The 23,232-nt window shown below is 43.1% G+C and overlaps 1 protein-coding gene across 7 annotated transcripts in view; it reads right to left on the bottom strand.

Annotated features, from left to right (window-relative positions):
- Positions 1 to 23,232, bottom strand: part of pcdh7b (protocadherin 7b) — a 108,509-nt gene that overhangs the window by 26,238 nt on the left and 59,039 nt on the right. Inside the window, exon 3 of one of the 7 annotated variants that reach the window (XM_078275620.1) lies at positions 19,452 to 23,224. The exons of the other annotated variants lie outside the window; for them this stretch is intronic. Within the exon in view, the coding sequence (XP_078131746.1) occupies positions 23,196 to 23,224 (29 nt within the window). The 3' untranslated portion in view covers positions 19,452 to 23,195. Of the gene's footprint in view, positions 1 to 19,451; positions 23,225 to 23,232 lie in introns of those variants that run through there. 7 annotated transcript variants of the gene reach the window in all.

The following is a 23,232-nucleotide window of genomic DNA, read 5'->3' as shown; positions in this document are numbered from 1 at the left end:
CAGTGACAAACAAACAAAACTGCCTTGGCATTATACATGTATTTGCAGTCCAAACTTGCTGAAAGTTACTTTCTATGAAGTCACTGTTTTAGCATTTTCTCCATTTCCCTATCTGAGTAGAGAATAATAGTCAGGAAGTAGTTGAAAGGCTTTTATTTCTTCTGACATCACATCCAGCTCCGATCTCCCTCCCCTCTCTTTCACTCTCCGTATCTCTTTTGTCGACGTGTCTAACACTGGCAGGTTTCTTAATGTCACATGTAAGCAGCTGTAATTTAATGCGTCGGGTGTGGCGTCTGACAGTCGCGTGTTTAATCTCTCCCTGTCGAATGCTTGTTAGTGCCACCACCTGATCATAGGCCCGGAGTGGGAGATGCCACGGCGCGCACAAAAGGACCATTTTGAAATGCGAGAGATGAGCTGGAGAATGGCTGCCATCTTTGGTGCATTCTTTTTATCTCTCTTGTTTCCGTTTCTTGTATTCAACTTACTGTGTGACTATTCAAGATGTAGCCATGTCATAATGAGAAGAAGAGGAAGAAGGTGCCTTTACAGTGTTACTTGTGCATTCGTTTCAGTTGCTCCCCTCTAACACACCCCTTACTTTTGTACATCGGCATTGCGCCGCACTTGGTTACCTCTCTGACTTATTTTTCTATTCCTCTGCTCTCTCCTTCTCTATCACAATCTCTGCTTTGAGTCCCTCTGTGTGCATTGGCTGAAGGGTGGAACATGTAACAGGCTTGGATGTTCTCCTTTCTAACGTTCTTTTTTCTTTCTTTCTATCCTCTCTGTCTCTCTTTCTCTCCAACTTCCTTTCCTCTCCCAGGTGGCTGTCTCCGGCCAACCGTGCACACTGTACATCGGGGTCAGCAGCAAAACGGACGGCATTAACAGGGGAATGCACACCTGCACAAGCACGACCGTTCCCCCACGCACACATTCCCCCGCTGATACACAAGCTGTCAATCATGATGGCCAGGGAAATGTGTGCTTCAGTACAGCAACAAGCCGGAAATAATACAAATCCTCTGTGCAGCTGCAGGCACCCTTTCTTCCCGTTATCTCCTCGTCCCTCCCTCCATCACTCTCCGTCCTCTCTACTTTTTACCTCCACCAGACCACTCTGTCCTTGTTCATTCTCCTTTTGGAACAGGGTATAATCCCTCTTTCACAAGAGGGTACTTGTTTCTTTATGTACCCACTATATTGGTTGCCAGCAGATAATTGTTTACAAGACACACTGCTGTTTTAGTTAAGATTTAAAACTCAGACACAGGGGGAGAAAGGGGTGAGCCGGTGACATGCGCAGGCTGAATCTCATTAGATATATTTGAACATCGTGAGATTCCGCTGACCACAATGCCATGCAGTTACCAGCGGGGCATTATGGGAGAAAAAGCAATTTGCTGCGGCAAGACTCAATGGCCTCATGAATCAAGTCAATATGGACAAGGCGAGAGCAGTTAAGAGACCAGTACATGCTGCCTGGAGATTCCACTTAATGCTGTTCTGTTACTAAAAAAGAATGTCACACCGCGTACTATCTCAACCCACAGGTTAATGTCCTTTTGTGCTGTCTCATTGTCATCTGCAACAGTTTTAATGTTTAGTCGTGGTGCGTTGCTGTGAAACTTTATTGAAGTTCCTGCACAGGTCAAAGAGCTTGTAAACAGAAAGAGGATCTGTAACGCCTAACAATTATTATCCTTTTTAAGAGACATAGCAAGATAATGCACTGGTTTGTTTGCTTCCAAACAACAACCTGTAGGCTTCTGGCTGCCAGTAAGAGCTAAATAAAAACACCTGTCATACCCCACTGTCAACCCCTTCCTGCTAGGTAGCTGCACCACTTAAGCTGCTAATGATAATGACGGCAATCAAAACATTGGCACTAATGCTGTTAATAGCAATGATAGCACTAATGAGGATACTACCTGGGAGACTGTTTGCTTAAGCTGTTTTCCTGGCTTGCCCTCTAGGGCCCAGGGAAATAGGGCCTGATATCCTGTTGCACTGGTCCCACAATGGTCTCTTGGATGTCCTGAAAGGCGCTCATCTGCACTGGCTAACTGCTAATACACACCGCTAATTACAAACAGGGGAAATGAGGTAACAATAAGAGAGCCTCGTGGGGCTCGGAGAGGCACCCTGACTCCCTCCTCCTGTTGCAACCCCTCGCCCCACTTCCTCCCCGGAGGCTCACGGTTTGCAAGTTTCTTAACAGCTAGTTTTCAGTCCTCTGGCTGTTGTGAGGTTGAGTTGAAAATGCACAAGGGTGAGCAGGTTGGAAGAAATAGGCATGTTGTTATTGTCTCTAGCTCTCAGCCTCCCTGTGTTGCAATTAACACCTGGAAAATTAGTCTGCAAAATGGCTGCAATAATGTTAAATGTGGCAGCAGAGAGGCTAAAGCAGGAAAAGAGAATAGAGCTCTTAAGCTTGTCTATTTTGATAATAAGCTATTTATACACTGTATGTTCTGTCTCCTAACAAACGTGTGAGGGAGGAAAGGGGGTGGGGGATTACAATGTTGTGGGACCACCTTTGTCATGCCAAATCCCATTCTTAATCTGCCAGTATTGATTGGCCATCACAAGCATCCATTTACAAAACAGAGGCTTGTGGGGGAATTGGGGATTGAAAGGGATGGGGGCGAAGAGCAAGGCAGCACTAGGCACTCCCAAATGGCTGACACTGGATAAAACCAAAGCTGGCTCCACTGAGCCTGCGCAGAAAAACGAGGATAATGCTCTCCCTCTCATCTACTGTTTCCACTCGCCACAAGCACAAGGGAGAGAATAATCGCCAGACCAAGACTGAGCTAAAAAAGAGGGAAAAGGGTAGAAATGAGCCCTCCTGCTTCCATTTTGGCACGGATATCTGGCAGTTGCCCTTTAAGAGTGAGAGTCTGCAGGGTCCAATTGGAGACAGGAGCTAAATCCCCTGTTTGGTCATTAAAAGCGGTTTCTAGAATGGCATCCATCTGCTGCTCCCTCATTACTGCTGTGAGTTATGGTGGTAATGTTCCTAAATACGGTACTGGCGAATTGTCATTGTGACCCTTGACTCAGGAAGTGGACACAAGCCGGTTAATGATGCCACTGCTTGGACAGAAGTGAAGCTCTGGGTGTCCAACTTGGACTCGATGCAGGTGGGTGCGCGCAGTCTTGTCATTAAGCTTAAATGACTTGTCCTTTTGGTGATGCGAGGCTCACCTCGCCGCTGTGTTTGTGCTCCAGGTCGATTGTGCGGCCACCTGCATTAACACGGAGGGGTTGCTAATGCTCAAACGAGGATTGCTTATCACCGCCGAACATCAATCAATCTCGTCTGCCAACTCCGCCCCCCCGCCGCCGGTCCTGATTCTTTTCTTCACTGTCTTTGACAGATGGAAAACTCAAATCTGTGAAATGAGTAATAAAGCGTTGCTAAAGAGCTAAGCTGTGACTCAGCAAACAGCACATTCACAGAAGATAAAAGCCTTTTTTCACGGCAGCCATTTTGATTTCACATCCACGATTTAAAGTTAAGGCTGGTGTTATTTTCTCCTCCATAAAGTGAATGTCTCTCCACTGCTCAGAATTCTTTCAGCTTTCGTCTAAACCATAGCCCCTCCTGCTTTCTGCTCTCCATCCGTAGCTGCAGTGTTCACTCCCATTAATTACCTGCTTACAGAGGCTCTAGGCCTGCCAAGACACCAACAGAAGTAGAGCGAGAGTGAGAGTCACCCGTGTTCTTTGGGCTTATGAAGAATGTCTTACGGCCACACACACACACACACACACACACACACACACACACAACAAAAATATCCTTATTGTTTGCTTCAGACAAATACACACACAAACGGCGCTGCTAACAAACAACTTTATATGCATGCGGCTATGAATCTCAACATGCAAATACATACAGTAAAATCAAAAACAACACTCAGACGTGTACGAATATTACTCATCACTCCAAGGTGTGAGGTAGTATAGTGTTTACCTGGAAGAGAGATGAACTATACAGTACACTAAGGACTAATGAGCTTTCTGCAGCCCAATCCCCGAAGCATAACACACACACACACACACACACACAACTCTCTCTCACTTGCAAGCCCCCCTCTCCGTTTCCGTGGCTTCCCCTTCTCCAATCCCTTTCGTCATTATTGCTATTGCTCCTTGTGTGTCTCACTTCTCCTCCTCCTCTTTCATCCCTTTTTTTCTTTTCTGCTCCCTGCTTCCCCTTTTTCCTCTCTCTCCCCGAGGCATATCCCAGGGAGCCTGACTGATCCAGCGGCTGTTTGTTTGGAGTGCAGTTGATAGGGCACATTGGGTACCTTGGGGCACAAAGACGGGGAGGCAGAAAGAGGCATACGAGGTGACCGGAGGGAGGAAATAAAAGGTTGTGATGCTCCAGTAGGTGCGCACACGTGGATGGAAGAAGTCACAGGTCAAAATCGATGTGTGTTTGCACTGTTAGGTGGTGACTTTTTACTCAAAGTTTGGGTGACACAAGTGCAGCTAGAACCCAATTGATCCTTAGTTTTTGCCACATTCTGTCCTGGAGATATACAAAAAACTTTGGCCCCACAGTCAAAGTGACCTACCTCTGCAAGAAAAATACAACTTTTATCAATGTTCTGGCAGGTAGAATGTGGGAAGTAATTTAAATAATGTAGCAACAAGCAACATTGTTTAAATCCTCTATCATGATATTTGTAATCTTATATTGTGATAGTCGTATCAATTGTCATGTAGTACATTTTCTAGGAAAATCTTTTTTAATTGGGTAAAATAACTGAATATGATTGTCTGTTTTTGGCTAATCCAGTTAATGAAATACTTGACAAATAAAGGTAGTTCATCACATTGATGCAAAATATTTGATGGTTCACAAATTCATATCATATCACTATGTATCATCATGAAGCCAAACTCTAATATAGTGCATATTATGAGCTCATATAGAAGTACGGTCAGTAAGTTTCAGATGACTGGATTTCATGTTTTCATCTTGAATTAGGGGCTAGATGAATTAAATAAGTGTTGGCAAAAAACATTTAACTAACAGGCAAGCATAAATCGAGACGCTCCATTTAAAAGCTTTTATAGAAACTCAAAGCAGCAGAACATTGATTGACAAAAAGCAAAACTCTGTTGGACACTGCGATTTGTCACGTTGAGGAAACGTACAACCATACACACACATGCACACTTGTTCCACATGACAGGCACACAATAAAAGGGGCACTCTAATCCCATAAAAGGTGTCTTTGTGGTATATGAAGCTGCTGCACTGCAGTCTACTTCACTTTGCTGGTAATTATCGGCGTCTGCCTGGAAGACAGAGACAGTAATGCTTCATTACAAAGTACAGGAACGACTGAGGACACTGAGGAGAAGAGAACAGGCCAGGAGGAAAGTAGGCGATGAAGGGGTATCATTACTGGCCCATTTGTCTTAAAACGCAGGGACGGGAAGGAGTTTGAGAAAGAAGGTGCACAAGATGGCTGCATGTATGAGAGAGAGACCCTTCAGAAACTAATCCAGTTCAGTCTCATGGGACTGTTGCCTCTCAGTGAGGACCAAGTGGCAAGCGCAAAATGAGCCAAACCCAGTGTAAATGTAGTAGAGTCTCCAATTCAATTTCATTATTCCACCATTAATACTTGCCCAATTTGGGGGCTATAGCATGCCTTGAAAACAGACACTATTTAATAACCTCGGCCAACTCGAAAAGGAACACACCTTGAAGATGGAATAATTAAAGCAGTGGTGAGATAAGATTCATATCGCCCCTCTCTAACTCACTTCCCGCAAATTGGATGTGTTGGTAGAGTGGAGTGAGCCAGTGAGGGGAGAGAGCAACCATGGTAGGAGGTGGGTGGGGGTGGTTGAGTAAATGAGCGAGTGGCGGAAGGATTTGATGGACAAGTAGCCGGGTTGGGAGACAAGTGAGAGGATACGTGAGGGAGAGGCATATGGTAAAAAGATGCTTAGTGGAAATGAAGAGCAGGCACTATTCATTTGACCAGTCTGAGGCCTCAAACTCGCAAAAGTGCCTCCCGTGTTGTGAAGGGTAAATGTGCTGGAGAATGTGGGTGGGTTAAGCAGGGTTGCCTTTGCATGTGTCCAATGGTGCCCCCCATAGGGAAAGGCTATTTAAAGTAAGGGACGGACAGCAGAGTCTCCCTCTTTACTCTCACCAAGAAATGAGGAGAGAAAAGTGGGGCAGGACATTTTCAGTGTCCTCCACGCAAGCACACACAAATTCATACCGAATGTGTACAAGCAGCAGCTCTTGCTTGGTTTTTAAGGGCCTCTTTGCGTTGAGAGGGGAACTAACTGGACATGTTCTTACCTCAGCTTAATCACACCCCAGTGGACCTGAGGTCATGAGCCAAAACACTAACAAATGTGGGAGTTTTTTTTTTTAACAAGCATTCAGGCATGTCTAGCTTCTGACCCAGCCAACACATTATTTATTTTTCCTGATATTAAGAGCGTGTCTGCATGGGAGCAAAGTGTTTTTTGTGCATGCGCAAGAAAGGTTGCGCCGCATGTATGTGTGTGCATATGTGTGTGTTTGTGTGCCACTGTAACAGCTACTAACCTGCATACCCTTATGGCCTCACCTAGTGAGAGTGCCATGGCTCGTTAAGCTGGCAAGGATGATAGGGCCTGACATGTATTTACCGTAGCCACGCAAACAGACACAGACACACACAAATGGCCCACTTTGGCCAGCAGCCTCGCCTCTGGCCATTTTATGACTCTTTGACTCTTTTCCTTCCATTACACCCACCCACCGTGACCCCCTTCATGTTTCCTTTTCATCCCTTAGTGCCTCCATCCTGGTCTGAAACGATTAGTGTCATACCTGGCTATGAGGTTAGTGTACTGTTCAGTGCACTACAATAGTTCCTATAGAAATACACTGTAATCTCACCCTGCAAGACGACTTAATAGGAATAAAAAATAATATCAGAAAAATATCAAATGATTTACAAGATGTGGCAAGTTCACGGAGTGCTTATGAACATGCACTGCTAATATGCATGTCAGCATATCTTTTCCGACGTACCCAGACCTACTTCACAACACTCCATTGCATCAGTAGTTGATACGTGAGGCTCATCTTCGCCGATATGTCTGTGCGTCAAGGGCTTACATTCAACACTTCACTAGAGCCAACATGTACTTTAAACACTTGCAGAGACCTTGCAGATATAGCTGCTCAGTACAGTCGTTTGAAGGCTAGCTCTTCCACAGAATACCAGGGTCTCTGAAGGCAGCAAACGGGTTTTACTTTCTAAAACATGGTGGTATTTCAGGTTTTACGAAGACTTTATAAAAGAGTGCATGTTCTTAAATGTGCAGCATTTTGGTTAAGAGACTAATTATAGAATCAGTATCCAAGTAATCCTTCATCAGATTAATGTTCTTCTTGTTTGTATGCAGTATAATGTCCACACAAAAAAACATATGCACATCTGAACTAAAGACCTATTTAAAATTCTTACGTGGAATTTAGCCTGCTTAAGCTATTTAAAAGGGCTTTCAAAGCTCTCTCAGAAAGTGATCTAAATGAATGAAGCGGGGAGAGAAAGTAATGCCGAAAGGTGGCCAGAGAGAGAGCGAGGGAAAATCACAGCATGCTACCCTGGGCTCAAACAAATCAGCGCTGTCTAGGTCAGCACATTTGAAGTTAAAGTCCGTCTTAAATGGGACTTCAGACACCCTCAAATAAAGCCGACAGACAGCGCTGACCTTTACAAACCACTGTTGGCTGCGAAGAGAGAGAGAGAGAGAGAGAGAGAGAGAGAGAGAGAGAGAGAGAGAGAGAGAATCAGGGAGAGAGGGGGAGATGGAACTCCTTCTAATTGAAACTTTTTTTTAACTCTTTTTCGGAGTTGAGCTAAACTCTAGGGAAGGGAAATGAAACCACCACCACACTTCAAATTTTTGTGTTTATGTTCAAATCTAGGTTGAGCAAGTGCAGGGGTGGGAGAGAGGGTGTTATTTTTTAGCTCACGTTTTCTTTTTTCCCACACTGCGCAATTAAATTGAATGACACGAGGGCTTGTCTAAATCGTTTGACGCGACTCAGCTTTGCGCTGGCGTAATAGAGCGCGAGAGGGCCAAGGTCGAATGCCCGATATGTGATATATCTCCTCGTGTTGCATAATTTAATGACCCCGAGCGTTTGCTTGGTAATTCATTTATTTCAAGGAGTCTGAAATTCAACTGAGACATGGAGCAGCAGGAGAGAGGAATCCGGAAGGGAAAGAACATTTTATTGTTGCTGAACGTTATTGATCTGCAAAACCAGATGCTTTTAATTGGAAGGGATGGTATGGCTTGCATTTTTCCAGAAACTTTGTTCTTTTCTGTGAGAGAGTGAGGCAGTGCTGGTCCCTAGAAATCTCACCCATGGTGCATGAGTTATTTGTTTATGCGTGACATGTCTTGGCTGGGAAATGTGTGTCAAGTGAGCAGGTGGGGCGGTCATCAATGAAGACAATTAAACACTCTGGAGGCACTCAGCCAAATCTTCCCTCTGTCCCTTGTATCTCTGTACCCTTCCTCCCTCCCTCCCTCTTCCTCTCTGTGACTCTGACAGATGATAATTCAGTGGGAGTAAGGGGTCACGGCCTGACAGAGAAGGGCATCATCAGCTGTGATAACCATCGCTGGACACAGACAGTCAACAACAAGTTGGCAGCTGCAAACAAACAACAGACGTGAAAGATAACTTTTCAAAGGCACACACAGGCCTGTGGTTTTTAGTTGCAACCTCACACACTACTCTTTGAATGTGCGTGCGCACAAAGTAATGCTGAATCAGCGGTTAAGATGAAGGGTGGTGCAGGTACACTTTGTGCTGTGGCGGCTGCACACTGCTTACTCATCCTAACTTGACTCCCCGGTGTACACCGAGACCCAGAGACAAACAAATACGCTGCAAGACACAAAAACGTTTCACCGCTCAGCCAGTCGAGGTCAAAAGGGCTCTCAGTTTCTCTGGCATCATCTCAAATGCTCGCTAATTACACCGAGTTGATGGGTATTATTGTACCCTCTCTAATTGCTGGAATATTCTAGAAGGACAAGAAATACTTCTGTCACTCGCATATCCTCAAAGGAGGGATTATAATCCCAAACTGGAGTGAGGAGAAAAAAATAAATCACTGTCACAAATGGGGATCGACTGTCAGCCCAGCTAATTATCCCCGTTGAAAAGAGCAAGCTTCATTTCCCGGACTTACGTCGAGGGGAATCATTTGTGGCGACCTCATCCCCGACTTTATGAAAAGAAACATTATACTCATAATATTACCAACCCGCACCACCCTCTCCCCCCATTCTTTGCAACTCTCTTCAGCTTGGCTTTCATTTTGACGGCTAATTCCGGTGTTTTCATTTCAAAAGCCATAAGCTTAATTCTAATGCATATTAGCGTATTACAAGGGTGTATCCGCGGCGGCAGCCCGCACACATCACACCGACACGTGGGATAAAACATGTAAGCTCTCGGTCACAACCACAGTCGAATGTGAAAACAGTCTGCTGAGTGATCGTTCCGACACGCTTTCCACATATTAGCGCTTCTTTAATGCACTCACAATGTTAGCCTTGTGCCTTGAACTGCTCTGTAAGAGGTGCAGCTTGGCTACCTCAATCTCAGTTCAGTGCGAACACAGTGCAGCAGGGTCAAAGCCGGGGCACTCACATGATCGATGCTAACGTGATTAGCGACACGCTAGCGTTCAACCAGAGGCTACGCTGACGCTCGTGAAGGTGCTAGTATGGGGCTCTCTTTCCCATCACAGAGGCGCATGTGAAGCCTGGAGCAGACGTGTGCAGGTTAACGTGGAGTTGCCCATGGACCATAATCCATTTACTACTGTAAACATGGAGGAGGGGGAAGGCATTTACTGCCAGGGAGCACTTGCCACAGCCAGTATATCTTCTCCCTGTCAGCAATGCACACACTGCTGGCCTCCATGAGATCACTACAGCTACAGTGGTGTTAAGCTTCAACCTTCTAATCAACTTACTCTTTTATAGGCAAGCTTTTCATTTATTGCATATTGTCACCTACTATACCCACATTATTTAAAAGGTGCATGTCGGTTTAAACAAATGATTCATCTGGATTTCATGGCTCAGTGTTATTTTTTGTAAGAAGCCTTAGATCACAGCAGTTAGGGAGATCGTCTCTCAGCTGTGACAGCTAAGAAAATGCTTCCAGTCATTGAAATGGGTAAGGAAAATTAGGGGTATACATAAGTTCATCATAATGAGTTCCTGTTAAGTAAAAAAAAGAACAACAAAAAAGGTGTTAAATTGGAGAGGTTTTGCCGTTATTGTTAATTTAATCTTCTTTTTTAATCCCATTCTTTTAAATAAGCAAAATAGAGTGAGAATGAGAACAATGACTCTTATACAATATATGTAACTACAAAGAGCACTGTGGTCTGATAACAAAATGTAAAACAGCCGTAACGGCAGTTCGGTGTTAATCCACTGGCTTTGAATGAGTGGGTGAATGAGGGCACAGTGTGGCAGCCAAGGTTAGAGACTTGTTTAAGAAAGGCTGACATTTACGCACTAAGGTTCCTAAGCCTTTAGACTCACAGCATTCACTCAAAGACTTTGTGCCCTGCTGCTCATGTCATGGCGTATGGGTGATAGTTAAGCCATCGTGATGTACAGGATGTGTGTGTAAAAGGGTTTAGATGTGACACCGATAGAAAGAAACAAAGAGTGTGTATCCTACCTCTTTTTCTATTGTGCGCACACACTCCCTTTCCCCTCATGCAAACATCTCTTCTCACACTCTACCTTGCTCCAACAACTTCTATTATTAGAGAAGGGCTCTCCAGCTACCGTTACTCCTTTTGATTTTGATTTGCGCCGGCTTCTGTAATGCAGGTGCGACGGCCTTGCCTGCAGAATGCACCACCCTCCGTCTCGCAGGGAAACGCAATTAACTAGCTCACAAACATTTAGGCCAGAACAAGTATGTGTGTTTTGCAGTAGAAAATACATCATTAATTACTTTTTTTCTGCAGTGGTTTGTCCATTCAACTTTAGGTCAAGAACCGTATAGCACAGATGTCTGCCCTTCAACAGCCAAGGTTGTCTGCAACGTCTAGATCGATATTTCTTCTAGTAGCCTACTAGCACGGGGGGCAATAGCTGCTGAGCAACATAAGCAGTGAAGCACACAACCTTCTGCATTCTACCTATTTCTCCAAAATAGAAAAGAAGAAAGTCAAGGCTGGAGAGAGACATGGGGTTTTATACACAATGGGAATTTTTTACTCTGGAAGTAAGAAAACTCTAAACTATTTGCAGCTTGTTTTTCTGTTGCATGTTTCTCCTAGAGCAATGTGATGCTGAATAGAATTTCATCACCAGTAAGAGCTTGATAAACAGAATAATAATGAGCGTTGGCTCTTCAATTAGTGATTATAGCAGGGACAAAACCAAGACATTATGTTATCGATTAAATGCATATTTCTTTATATTGGTGTATATAATTTATCCTGTTGTTACATACCGGTGACTCACGTACATCATCCATGTGGCCGTATACACACACACACACACACACACACACACACACACACACACACACACACACACATATGCAAATTTCAACCAAACACACTTGCAATAATAACCCAAATCTTTCCAACACTGCAGAACATCTCATGGCAACGCAACACTGTCACCAGACATCGTCAGAGTTATTAGTCTATTATTAGCTGCGGTAGCGGCTGCCCCCCCACACACACACACACTCCCTCCCTGCCGCCACAGCGCTGTCATCATGACTGGCTTCTAATTGCATACAGAGGGGGCCGCATCCATGTTTGACAAGCTGTGAACGGTCAAGAAGTGGTGAGAATCACATTTTCAACTAAATAAGCCCCAAAATGTAAGAAATAACATTTATTTGGGTGGTGGCAGGATGATTATTCTGTAAATCAGATTGAGGCTTTTTGCATAAACAGATGATTACAACGCGACGTCTGAGCAGCAAGTAAGGGAGGCGGGGGACAGGGGAGATAGAGCTGAGACAACAAGGGGGGGTTGTGGAACAAAGAAGGACCCTATCTTATCTGTTTTTCTGCGCCTCAAACAGTTGGCACCTACTTTTTGTTTTTCATTTCTGCTCGCATTGGGTAAAAAGAGGAAAAAATTGTATGCAAACACACACTCAGAGGCACTCACACGCATATATACACACACAGTGGGAAACTGGAGACGAGCGAACGTGAGGCAGCTGTGAAAACATTGCTTCTCAGTATCAGAAGAGACTTGAGAGGAAATATGGTGCAATTCTTTATAGCTCTCTGCCTGTCAGGGTGCGTAAAGGGAGCCCTGTCCAGTGGACCTTTACAGTATACACACTCATAAACACGCACACATCACACTCCAAAATCCAAACCCTGGTGTCACTGGGTGGGCTGTGAACATTTGCTTTTTGCATGATTTGAAGCAACTTGTTGTAGATTATTCCTGCTGCCTATTGTTTTCAGGGGGAACACATTCGTCTGTGGCCTCATTTTCACCACAACATAAACAAGTGATTTCATGCTAGCGATAGTGGGAAAGCTTTTCTTATTTTGGCCTATATTTCGGCACCAGACGTACCACGATTAATGTTCAGATTGGTCTGCTGAATCTAATATTAATGTATAGGGTATTTTCTGGTCCTGCACTCTGAATTAGTTTCACAATATATATAAGAAGCACATTTTAGCAATTTCTTTAGTATTTTATCTCTGGCAACTCAAGAGAGTAAGGCTTAATTTAGAGTGTGTATGAAAATGTGTCAGACGTTGCATTTCATTAGGGGAAGTGCTCTCTGGATTTTAACTGTGCATTCTTTGTTTCTCATTATTTTTTCGCCCTATTCACATCATCAGCACTTCAGATTAAACTGACACAATCTCCTGCCTGAGTGTGAGGATGCACACACACACACGCACGCACACACAAACACGCACATGCACACACACACACACACACACACACACACACACACACACACACACAATTAATCACAAGGAAATGGAAGAGTCTGCTTGGGTTGCATAACACCTTGAACAGAACACAATCTCGTCAACGCACTTCCACATTCACGCTCTTCGTCTCTCGCTCCTTCCTCTCTCCCATCATCACCTCTGCCAGAGGATAAACTCTTTGGCTTGCAGGCTTTCTATCAAAGCCCCAAACCACAAAAAGGAGCTCACTCTCTTTGTTCTTGCAGTCTCTCTGCAAAAATCTGTTTATACACTGTACACACTCTCACCCCTCTGCAGCCTGCTCTTACATTCGCCTCCTTTGCTCCTCCTCTGACTCTTTGGAAACAAATTGCTTTGTCTTTGCGCAGAGTTCATCCAAAGAACATGAGTGTTGACAGCTATGGTCTTTTTAAGAGGAGAGGGGGATTACTGCATGCATGTATTGAGGATTAAGACTCTGGCGCTATTGAAAGGTCCTGACAGGAGAATTTTTGGAATTGGTCAGCGAGTCTTAAGCCCAGATAATGCCTTTAAGACCAAAATGAAATCACCCAAAGCAGGGGTAGTAATAATAATAATAACAGCAAGTAGGGAGAGAGAAAAGAGCAAACAATCAAAACATGTCTGGAAAATGCAATTTTCACTCTGAAACCATCTGTTCTTGTGGCTTATAATCTGCGGTTGCTTTTGATTAAGATTAAACCTCGCTCAAACCCTGTGGGCCGTTAAAAAGAAGTGCAGCCTCTTTTTTTTAATAAAGATGAGTGATTTGAATGATGATTTGGGGAGTTCTGGAACAAGGTGAGGAGTGTGTGTGTGTGTGTGTGTGTGTGTGTGTGTGTGTGTGTGTGTGTGTGTGTTTATATGCGTGTATATATGCATATACGTGGGTGTGTGGATGTGTGTGTCCTTGCTCCATCTGCAATCGCTCAGGGATTAAGATGATTTATGTTGCCCTGGCGTGACTTTAGATTCACAACGTGTGGTGATGGAAACATCATTCATCTCTGTTTTTCACTGTCAGTACAAATTGGACTTGATTCTACTATGGTTGTCTAAAAGTTTAGATTATTATTCAAATTCTTATCGTGTCTGCTGTTTAGTTACAGTATCCGTAGCTTTATTAGTGCTTCACCCATTTAGCATTGCAATCCTATAACACAGGCTCACGATGGATGCGATCAATATCGATGCACCAGAAACAGAGATTTTTGTCTTTTTTACTCCACACATTCTTCTTTCTTGTCCAAACCTGGCGCCTCCATTACCCACAATGCAACTCCACCAACAACAGTTTGGTTGTTTGGTGTTATGCTCGTGGCGACTAATACCACTAAAAGCTGCTAGCTTCAAGCAGAGATGAGAAGCGTGCTACAGAAGTCTGGAAAGATTATTTTCATGTACAAACTCTGTGTGTGTGTGTGTGTGTGTGTGGCATTCCTGATTTGAGACAACTATCCAAAGAGGACTTTGAGAACGAGTTCATCATAACAGCTATAACTGGATAATGACTGTAACTTGTTTCCCTGCGCAGTGTGTGAACCCAATCTGTCACTTCCAGAAGATTTTCAAATCCAAGCCGTACATTGTGTGTGGGAGGCGGGCTAAACAGCGCTTCTCTGCATCCTACAGCCCCATGTGTACATGCAGCGAAGAAACACTCCAGTGTTAATGTGGAAACAGTCCAAACAGCATGCCTTAGCTTTCACTTACACCTACAGCACAAAGGATTATTTCTTGTTTATGTATACAAGCCTCTTCCCAGTAGCATCCCTCCAACAATTGCACAAATCCATTCACTCGCAGTGAGTTGCAGGCGATACAATGTTTGCCGAGGCTACCAGAAGCTGATTTCAGGGCATTCTTTTAAAGAGATAGAGAGTGATTTTTACATCAATCTGGTCTCTCGCATATGTATTTATGTGTGTGTCTCATGACTGTGTGCATGTATTGTGTTCGCGGGCATTGTGAGCAGACTTGCGGGCACATCATCTGGATTAAGATGCTCTGTTTTGTCAGGCCATAGGTTGTCATCGTGTCTGTGCCTTCCTCCATTTTTTTTTTTTCTCTGCCTGGTAAAAGTTGAAGGGTTGCTCAATGCTGAGACAACATGTAACAAAAAAAGTCACAAAATCAAAGAACAAAAAAATAGGATGAGGAAGTTAGATGTTTTTTGAAGCAGAAGTTTCAACTTTCCTTTAAACAATGCGTTATTTCTCCTTGTTCATTTGTTAGTTTTTCCTCCACTTAAATCTAATCATGTGTGCCCTGTGGAGACACCCCAGTGACTAGTCCCACAACCTCTGCTAAAGTGGTTGCCTGAGGGTTACTTTGAGCTACAGACAAGATAAATGCTATTGTTTTAGCCTTCTAGGTAGCCATTAGTCTGAAGGCGGGACTGCAAACAAAAGGGCAGGAAACAGACAAAGAGTCACACACTTTGCCACAATTGCACAGAAACAGGTGTGCCCCTACTGCATTTGTTCAAAGGGTTAATCTTTTTGTAAAACCCCCCCTGGGGAAAGAAAAACAACTCACCTGGCTTTCCCTCATCAAATCCCCACCGCATTTACCTCCATTGTTTGGTTTTGGGTGTCGCGTTACTTTGCTCTGATTGTGTCCGCTGATATGTTTTGGCTCTCGGGCGCTTTTCTATTGTAGTTTAAATGGAAGCTTTTGACTGCCACTTTGGCGTTCATCATCCCTCACAGGAAGTCGTTCTTAGGGCCGCAGTCATCAGAGCTCTGAATAGTTGAGCTGGAGCTTTGTGAGGTGATTGCTGCATTTCATAATCTTGAAAAGACAGCTGCCACGGTGAATGGACACAAAGGAGAGGGTAATTCAGTTCTGCCCCTTGTTTTGTGACCTTGAGGTAAAAAAAAAAATCCACACCCGAGGTGTGTGTGTGTGTGGGGGGGGGGTGTAAGGGGGTATAGGGGGGGGATCTCTATGTTTTGATGCACGCTTCCTCACCTTCGCGACCAGGTGCACCGACATTACAAATAACACAGAGAGAGGGAGCGTCGGGCCTATGATGGAAAGAGACTCATTGGCAATTCACGGTCTCAAGTTGACGCTGCACTTTTGATTACTGGGTGCCAATGCATATTCAGTCCAGCGTGAGGTGGAAATGGGGCGTGGCGCCCCAAAATAATTCCGGAGCTGTCAGCGGGTTGTTTAATTTCACCATGCACCGCTGCAATGCATTCAACTTCAAATCCTTGCATTCCAAGATACGACAAAGGGGGATAGAGAGGAGGAAAGTAAGAGAATGAGTGTTATTAAGGAAGAAAAAAAAACAAAGAGAGAAACAGACTGTACTTTCTTGTTAGAAAAAAAAGCATCAAAATACATCGGGTTTTTCCTTTGTGTGGCTTTATGCAGGTGCTGTATGTATCGGAATAAACTGTTTACATCGTGAGCTATGAGCGACGGCACAATAGCGAAAATGCTAAAGCTTTTAAATGGGTCAACAATGCATGAGAAATCAGCTTCGCACTCACAAGAGAGAACCAGGGCGAGCGCAAATATTAGCAGCACCCACATAGGCACATACACAATTTCCTCCTTCTCACACACACACCACGCCAATTTCATGGCTGTGTGAATGGCTCAGCGAATGTTTTTCTTAAGTAGGGTGAGCTCTAGGCCTTCATAAAACATGTATGGTGCTAATGCTGACCATTATGTGAATTTCTTGCCTCACAGTTTCCAGGGAAACCGGTTTGATGGACTAAATAGACAAGCCTTTGTTAAAAGTCTTTCACAAAAGGCATTAAGTCACTTTCAACGTTCGGATAAAAACCATACCCTCTGTTCTCTTGAGACCGCTGAGAGAACCACAGAAGGATTGTTCACCGTAAGAAAAATAATGAGTATCCTTTTTTTCACCCCGCCCTGACATAGAAAACACAAAATAATACAAACATCTACTTCAGGAGGGGATTTTTATTTTCCCCACTAATGCATATATGACCCTGAGTAATTGTGTCCATGACCACTGTGCCTTGAAAAACCCCTGCAAAAAGGAAATAAGAAGAGACGAAATAATGAAATTCCTCAGCTAGAGAAACTCAGGAGGATATTGTCCCTGTAGGTGGATCGTGTGCACATGTGCACACAGCTGTATAAGGAGGTTTTTGTGTGTCTGTATGTCTTTCTGTTTGATTAGGTAGTGTGAAGGGATGTTATGAAACCCATCCCCTGGTGTCAAAGTTCGCAGCGTGTGCCACTTGGAGACCTCTAACACGGCTCTGCCACAGGGAGGCCACCTTCTATAAACCGTGTTAGCTTTTCATTTCAACCCTTTCCCTCCCTCTCTTCATCTCCTCTCTTCCCACCCTTCCTCCATATGAGTCACATTAACTGTGTCCTCAAAGAGAGAGAAGGCAATAGAGGGAGGGAGAAAAAAGCGGAAGGATAACCCCCTTCTTCCATTGTTACATGCCTTCATCTATTTTTATGAGGCGAAGAAGCGGAGGGGCAAGAAAGAGGGAGTAAAAATAAGTTTTGGTGGTCCACGGTAGTCTCGTTGCACCACTGAGAGTATGATGCATCTCTGCTTCGATCCATATGTGAAAGGCATGTGCACACACACACACACACACACACACACACACACACACACACACACACACACAGCTATACAGTACATGCATTCTGAAATACACACACATTTTCTTCAGCACTCAGTATTGATCCACACCACTTTCTGTAAAGCACTTTATCAAGACAGCACTTTACTCCCCCCCCCACAAAAAAAAAAGCATGTGTAAGCAGTTTATAAACACTTAATAATGATTTATAACAAAAGATAGGACAATTGTGTTGATTAACAACTAGGCCTGTAGTTCCTATATAAAGCATCTGTATCTGGTGTGCTAACAGTTAATAAATGATTGATAATGCATTATAACACAGTTGCAATCATATGTTGCGATAATGATATATAAATTATATATAAATATATAAATATATAAATTTACAGTTGGTTAAAAACATGGACTTTATACTATATATATATATTAGGAGTGCACGATATTGAAAAAATGTGATATTGCGATATCGATAATGAATATTGCGATATTGATATTAATTTCCATATTTTTAAACATATGTAATATTACCAAAGTTATGGGAAAACGCATCAAAATAGATTTATAACAAATAAAACAAGTTTTCTTACAACACAAGGTTTATTTCAACTGACGGTCATATTGGACTGGTACAACGTGTGTCTACAGAACAGGAAATGTTTTACTGGTTGGACAGTATAAAATAAATAAATAAAGAGCATGTCAATAGAACAGGGCATGTTGTACTGGTTGTATATACACTACAGTATAAAAAAACAATGCAATACACATATGTTGTCTTAAAGCCAAAGTATTTCCAAGCTGCCGAGGAGGAGACATTACCCTACAGTCACATTAGCTACAAGAGACAGAGACAAAGCGACAAGCTACCATTCATTTTCAATGGGAGTGGCCAGAGCCATAGAGATATATGTCATAGAGCTTATAAATATATAATGTCTTTCTCTACCACTCTGGGAGTGGCCGTTTGGCCACGAGCGACTGCCAATCAGAGTGAAGGCAGCGTGAGGGCAGCGTGACTTATGTCAGTGGCTCGAGCGAGTCGAAGAAAATAATTCAGGACATCGTATTTATGTATATATCTGATATGTTTGGCATTTAATCTCATATATTGTGTTACTTTTATCGAGAAATTAATACTTTTAAATCCAAAAACATAATTCTTGTGACTTAACAATACCTCTGAAGTAACTTTTAAGACGTGGTTTAAGCATTGAGCTAACAAGAGGGGAAACTCAATGGAAGTGCAGCTCCGCCATCTTGGACTGAATGTAACACAACGTTCTATTGAGTGTCGCCTCTTGTTGCTTCTATACTCTTTGGATACATGGAGCTCGGCTCTTCCGCGTTGTTGGCCCATGACGTCACGATGGACACGCGCATTAGCAACAATTTGTTTGTGTTGTCTTAGCAACCGGTAGCAACATGCTCGTTCATGAGCTTATCTCTCGTGTCTCCTACAAGTGGCGAAAAATATCGCGTAATTATCGCCAGACTTTCGGTATAATATTGCGCAACGTGATATCGCGATATCGATATTGAGTATATATATCGTGCACGCCGAATATATATATATATATATATATATATATATATATATATATATATATATATATATATACATATATTTATTTATTTTTTCCAGAGCTTTCAGGTCTCTAAAGGAGTTATAACTGTTGACTTATACATTAATAAAAACTTAAGATGTCCATATATCTCTTTACAACAACATTACTATTGTTACAATACGTATTATTACTTGTATTATTATTACTAATATTATTATTTGTATTATTATTATTTGTATTATTGATATTAAAGCCACTAGAGTGATAAGAGGACAGTGACGTTGACCTGTTTCACAGTTGCAGGAATGTCGCACAGTGTGTCTTAAGATACCCCACATAGCTCCAGCAACACACTAAGACCATCTCCTCACACTGAAACACACACACACACACACTGATTATCATTAGCTTTCCACATAATGCCTGCCGCAACCAAGCATTTGGTTGCCTGTGTTTTGACAGTTTTACAGCATTTAGCTGTGTCTCTGAGTCATCAAACCAACCCGATTAAAGACGAACATGATGTCAAATTCCTAAATAATACAACCTAATTGGTATCAATTAGTGGCAGCAGCCGACGCTGCTGGCAGAGTGAGGAGTTTCCTGACAAAATCCCTTCCCAGAAGGAATGCCAGTTTATAGCAATGCCTGCTGGAGATGTGGCAAAGCAAGCTGTTCTGTAAATGGGCACACGTGGGTAAACGTGGACGGGGTGGCAGAAGAAAGCTACAAAAGCAAAAGTTTTTAGATATTTTGTATTGTTGTTCAGTAGTTGATACCTGTGGGGACAAAGTCGTAGGCCGTACAAAAGCATAGTGTGAACTCAGAATCTGAATTGTCAAAGGTTAAGCTGCCGGTTGAGCCAGATGCCACATATACATAATGTGTATGATAAACAGATAAAGACCTAGAACATGCATGCGTCAGCTCTTGCAAAAACACAGCCGGGAAAATGTACACAATTTGGAATTCCTACCTTAAAGGTCAAAAAGAGTGTCACTGCTCATATTCAACCTGGAGCGCACACAGTGAGAAACACAAGGATACCGGCAAACCTTCACTGAAATGAATTCACATGTTTGCATATTGGCTGAAAGCAGGTTACATCTGTTTCCAGTTGGTTCAGTTGGGTTTGGCAAACCATGTTCACCTTTTGTATTTTCACGGAAAGGTCACATAAATGTAATCGGCGCAAGCATTCCTTGTGTGCAAAGTGAAATTGTCGGCAAGTTTTTCAGATGCATGGAAAGAATGTGTTTTGCATGAATTTGTGCATGTGCCTTAACTGTTAGATATGAGGAGGGGGTAGTGAGAGACGGTGTTTGCACATAAAGTACAGTATGTTTGGCAACTGCATGAATGAATGCATGAGCGGCCTCAGCTTGGTGTCGGCCTACAGAATGTGTGAACACCTGAATGTGTTTTTCTGAATTCTGTTTGTGTTTTTTCAACAAATTCCCCGAAGTAAGAAAAAAAAGAAAACATCTTAATTATCTCAGTGTTCCTCTCAGATATGCTCCTGCTGTGAAGTTGGCATTCTGCAACATATGCACATACTACATGTGTATAGTTGCCTTGTGCAGTGGTCCTCTTTGCTCAGCTCATGTTCAAGAATCATAAATTGTACAAATAAATAAATAAACACTTGCAGGCAGCGAGTAATATTATTGCCATCCCTTGCAGCGAGCCCACTCCCATGCTATAGACCTCACACTGGGAAAGACATGGTGCCCACTGTGTCCCAGTGCTGCACACCTGATGTTCCTTTCTGCACAACCTGTTCACCTCATCTTCTCTACAATCATGCTCAGAATCCTAACTGGTTATTGTGACAAGAGAGAGGGAAGTTAGAAAGAGAATGAATACCAGGAGGAGGAGGAGGAGGGAAAGATCCATGGAGGAGGTTGGGGGGGCGGGAGGAACAAGCAGAAGATATGAGTGCCTTGGAGTTGTTTAATTGTCTTCATTGAAGACCGCCCCACCAAACGCTACACCTAGACTAGCCAAGAAGTGATGATATCATGAGAGATGTTGGGTAAGAAAAGAAGAAAAAAAGGTATGGAGAAAAAAAAAAAAAGCGAGGTGCATTCCGAATTAACAGCTGTTGGAGAAAGTGTTTCATTCTGAACATAACAAATGCTCGTGCCATTTGGAGAAAAGCCAAATTGATAGTCGCCGCCTGGTTGCTCCTAAAAAGGCACAAAATGCACATGGGGGCGTGTATGACTGTAGGCCCTCATTGAAAGTAAAGTCATGTCGCTGCAGTGCCATGGAACATCATTCTGATCTCCTTCTCTTTCTCCTACAAGTTCTGGCTATACATATATATAACTGCGTCCAGATTGCAGACGACGATGCAAAAGTACAGCCAGTCTTTTATGTAAAAATCAACGCATGTATACCTTCCTAAAAACAACATGGCCTTGAGTGGGCCTTTCAGTGCACGTACTTGACAATAACAATTTAAAACACATTTGCTGCCATTTTTGTGTGTAAAAATGGCTCATATTCTGTACATGCACAGTCAGTATAAAGTGGCAGCACTTTTTCTCCCTCTCAAACCAAATGGCTGTGTGATGCTTCTCTTTGTATCGACATTTGTAAGCCAGCTGAATGGCTTTTTTAATCTCTGTTAGGAGTGGGTGTCAGCCTGCCTCTAGTTACACAAAACACCACAGCAACAATGCCATTATTGTTGTGTGTGTGTGTGTGTGTGTGTGTGTGTGTGTGTGTGTGTGTGTGTGTGTGTGTGTGTGTGTGTGTGTGTGTGTCTGTGCGGACACACCACATCCATCCATCCATCCATCAGTTCTCGTTTAGTTTTACTTATATTGCAGTGAGTGTACTATCAGCAGCATAACATCCATTTTGAACAAGTCTACTCCCGTTTAACAAAATTCCTCTTTAACTTCTCTCCTGGCCTCCTACATTATTACTTATGTTGATGTAAAGGGTCGGTTCATCCAAATTGGAATGTCTGCCTTCACCCACTCCTCCAAATATAAAGGAGGTGAATATAATTTCCAGAATTACACCAAATCAATTGTTCCTTTATTGTAGTTGCATGGTTCCAAACTCTTTTTGGGTTGTTTTTAGAGCTCTAGAGGTTCAGAGGTCGAATTATTAATTCGTAACTCAAAACAATGTGTTAAAGAAATATGATTCTTTTCACGGCTGTTCTACCCTGTTAATTATCTTGCAACCGCTCAGACTTATCTTGTAACCCCATGGGAGGGTTCTACAGTTTAGGACTCCTGGAGATAATCAACAGAACAAACACTTTTCTTAGGCCTCTTTCTTTAGTAAAAAGTAGCTACAATTGCGAAATGTCCACAGTGAGGTCTGTGAATTATCCACAGTAACCTGGACGTAGTTTCTGGAAAGAGATGTTGCGGCTGAATTTTTTAAAATGTATATTTTTCAGCGCTGTAGTGGATATCTCCAAACCTGGGCATATAAAAATTTGCATGGCTAAATGAGAAAATGTATTCTTTTGCAATTTGGGTGAACTGATCCTTTAACAGGGAAACAGATTCCCCAGGTCTCTCTGCATCCTGTTAAAAGCAGGTATTTCTTCAAGTTTAATTCTGTCAGCATGGTGTGTTCCAGGAGTTAGGGCTGCACTGGGTGGGCTTCACAGTCCATGTGTGCCCATGTGGAGAGACAGAGAGGAAGACAGGACTGTGGATGTGACACTGGGATATGATTTGAATACCTGCCTGCTCTGGCTGAGCAGTGATCAATCATCTCTCTGTCAAGCGCCACTCCCTGCTGGCAACTTCTCCACGCATGTAACCCCATCGCTCACTTTTTTCCTTCTGTTTCTCATTCTCTATCTCTCTTGTTTTTTTTTGTTTTTTTTTATTTTGTTAATTTTCTCTCTATCTCCTGGTCTCTTGCCAACCTCCCATCGTTCGATCCACTCCTAGGCTCGTGTGCAATGTGTTACTCAGTTACTCTGCCTCGCCACGCTTTCCCTCAGAGCTTTCTCTCACATCATCTCACCAGGTCTCCCTTGCTGTCGGCTTGCCTGGGGAT

The sequence above is a fragment of the Sander vitreus genome, chromosome 19 (genome assembly GCF_031162955.1).
Source record: "Sander vitreus isolate 19-12246 chromosome 19, sanVit1, whole genome shotgun sequence".
NCBI lineage: Eukaryota > Metazoa > Chordata > Actinopteri > Perciformes > Percidae > Sander > Sander vitreus.
The sequence above is the reverse complement of the archived record's forward strand: the minus strand, read 5'-3'. Positions and strand labels throughout refer to the sequence as shown.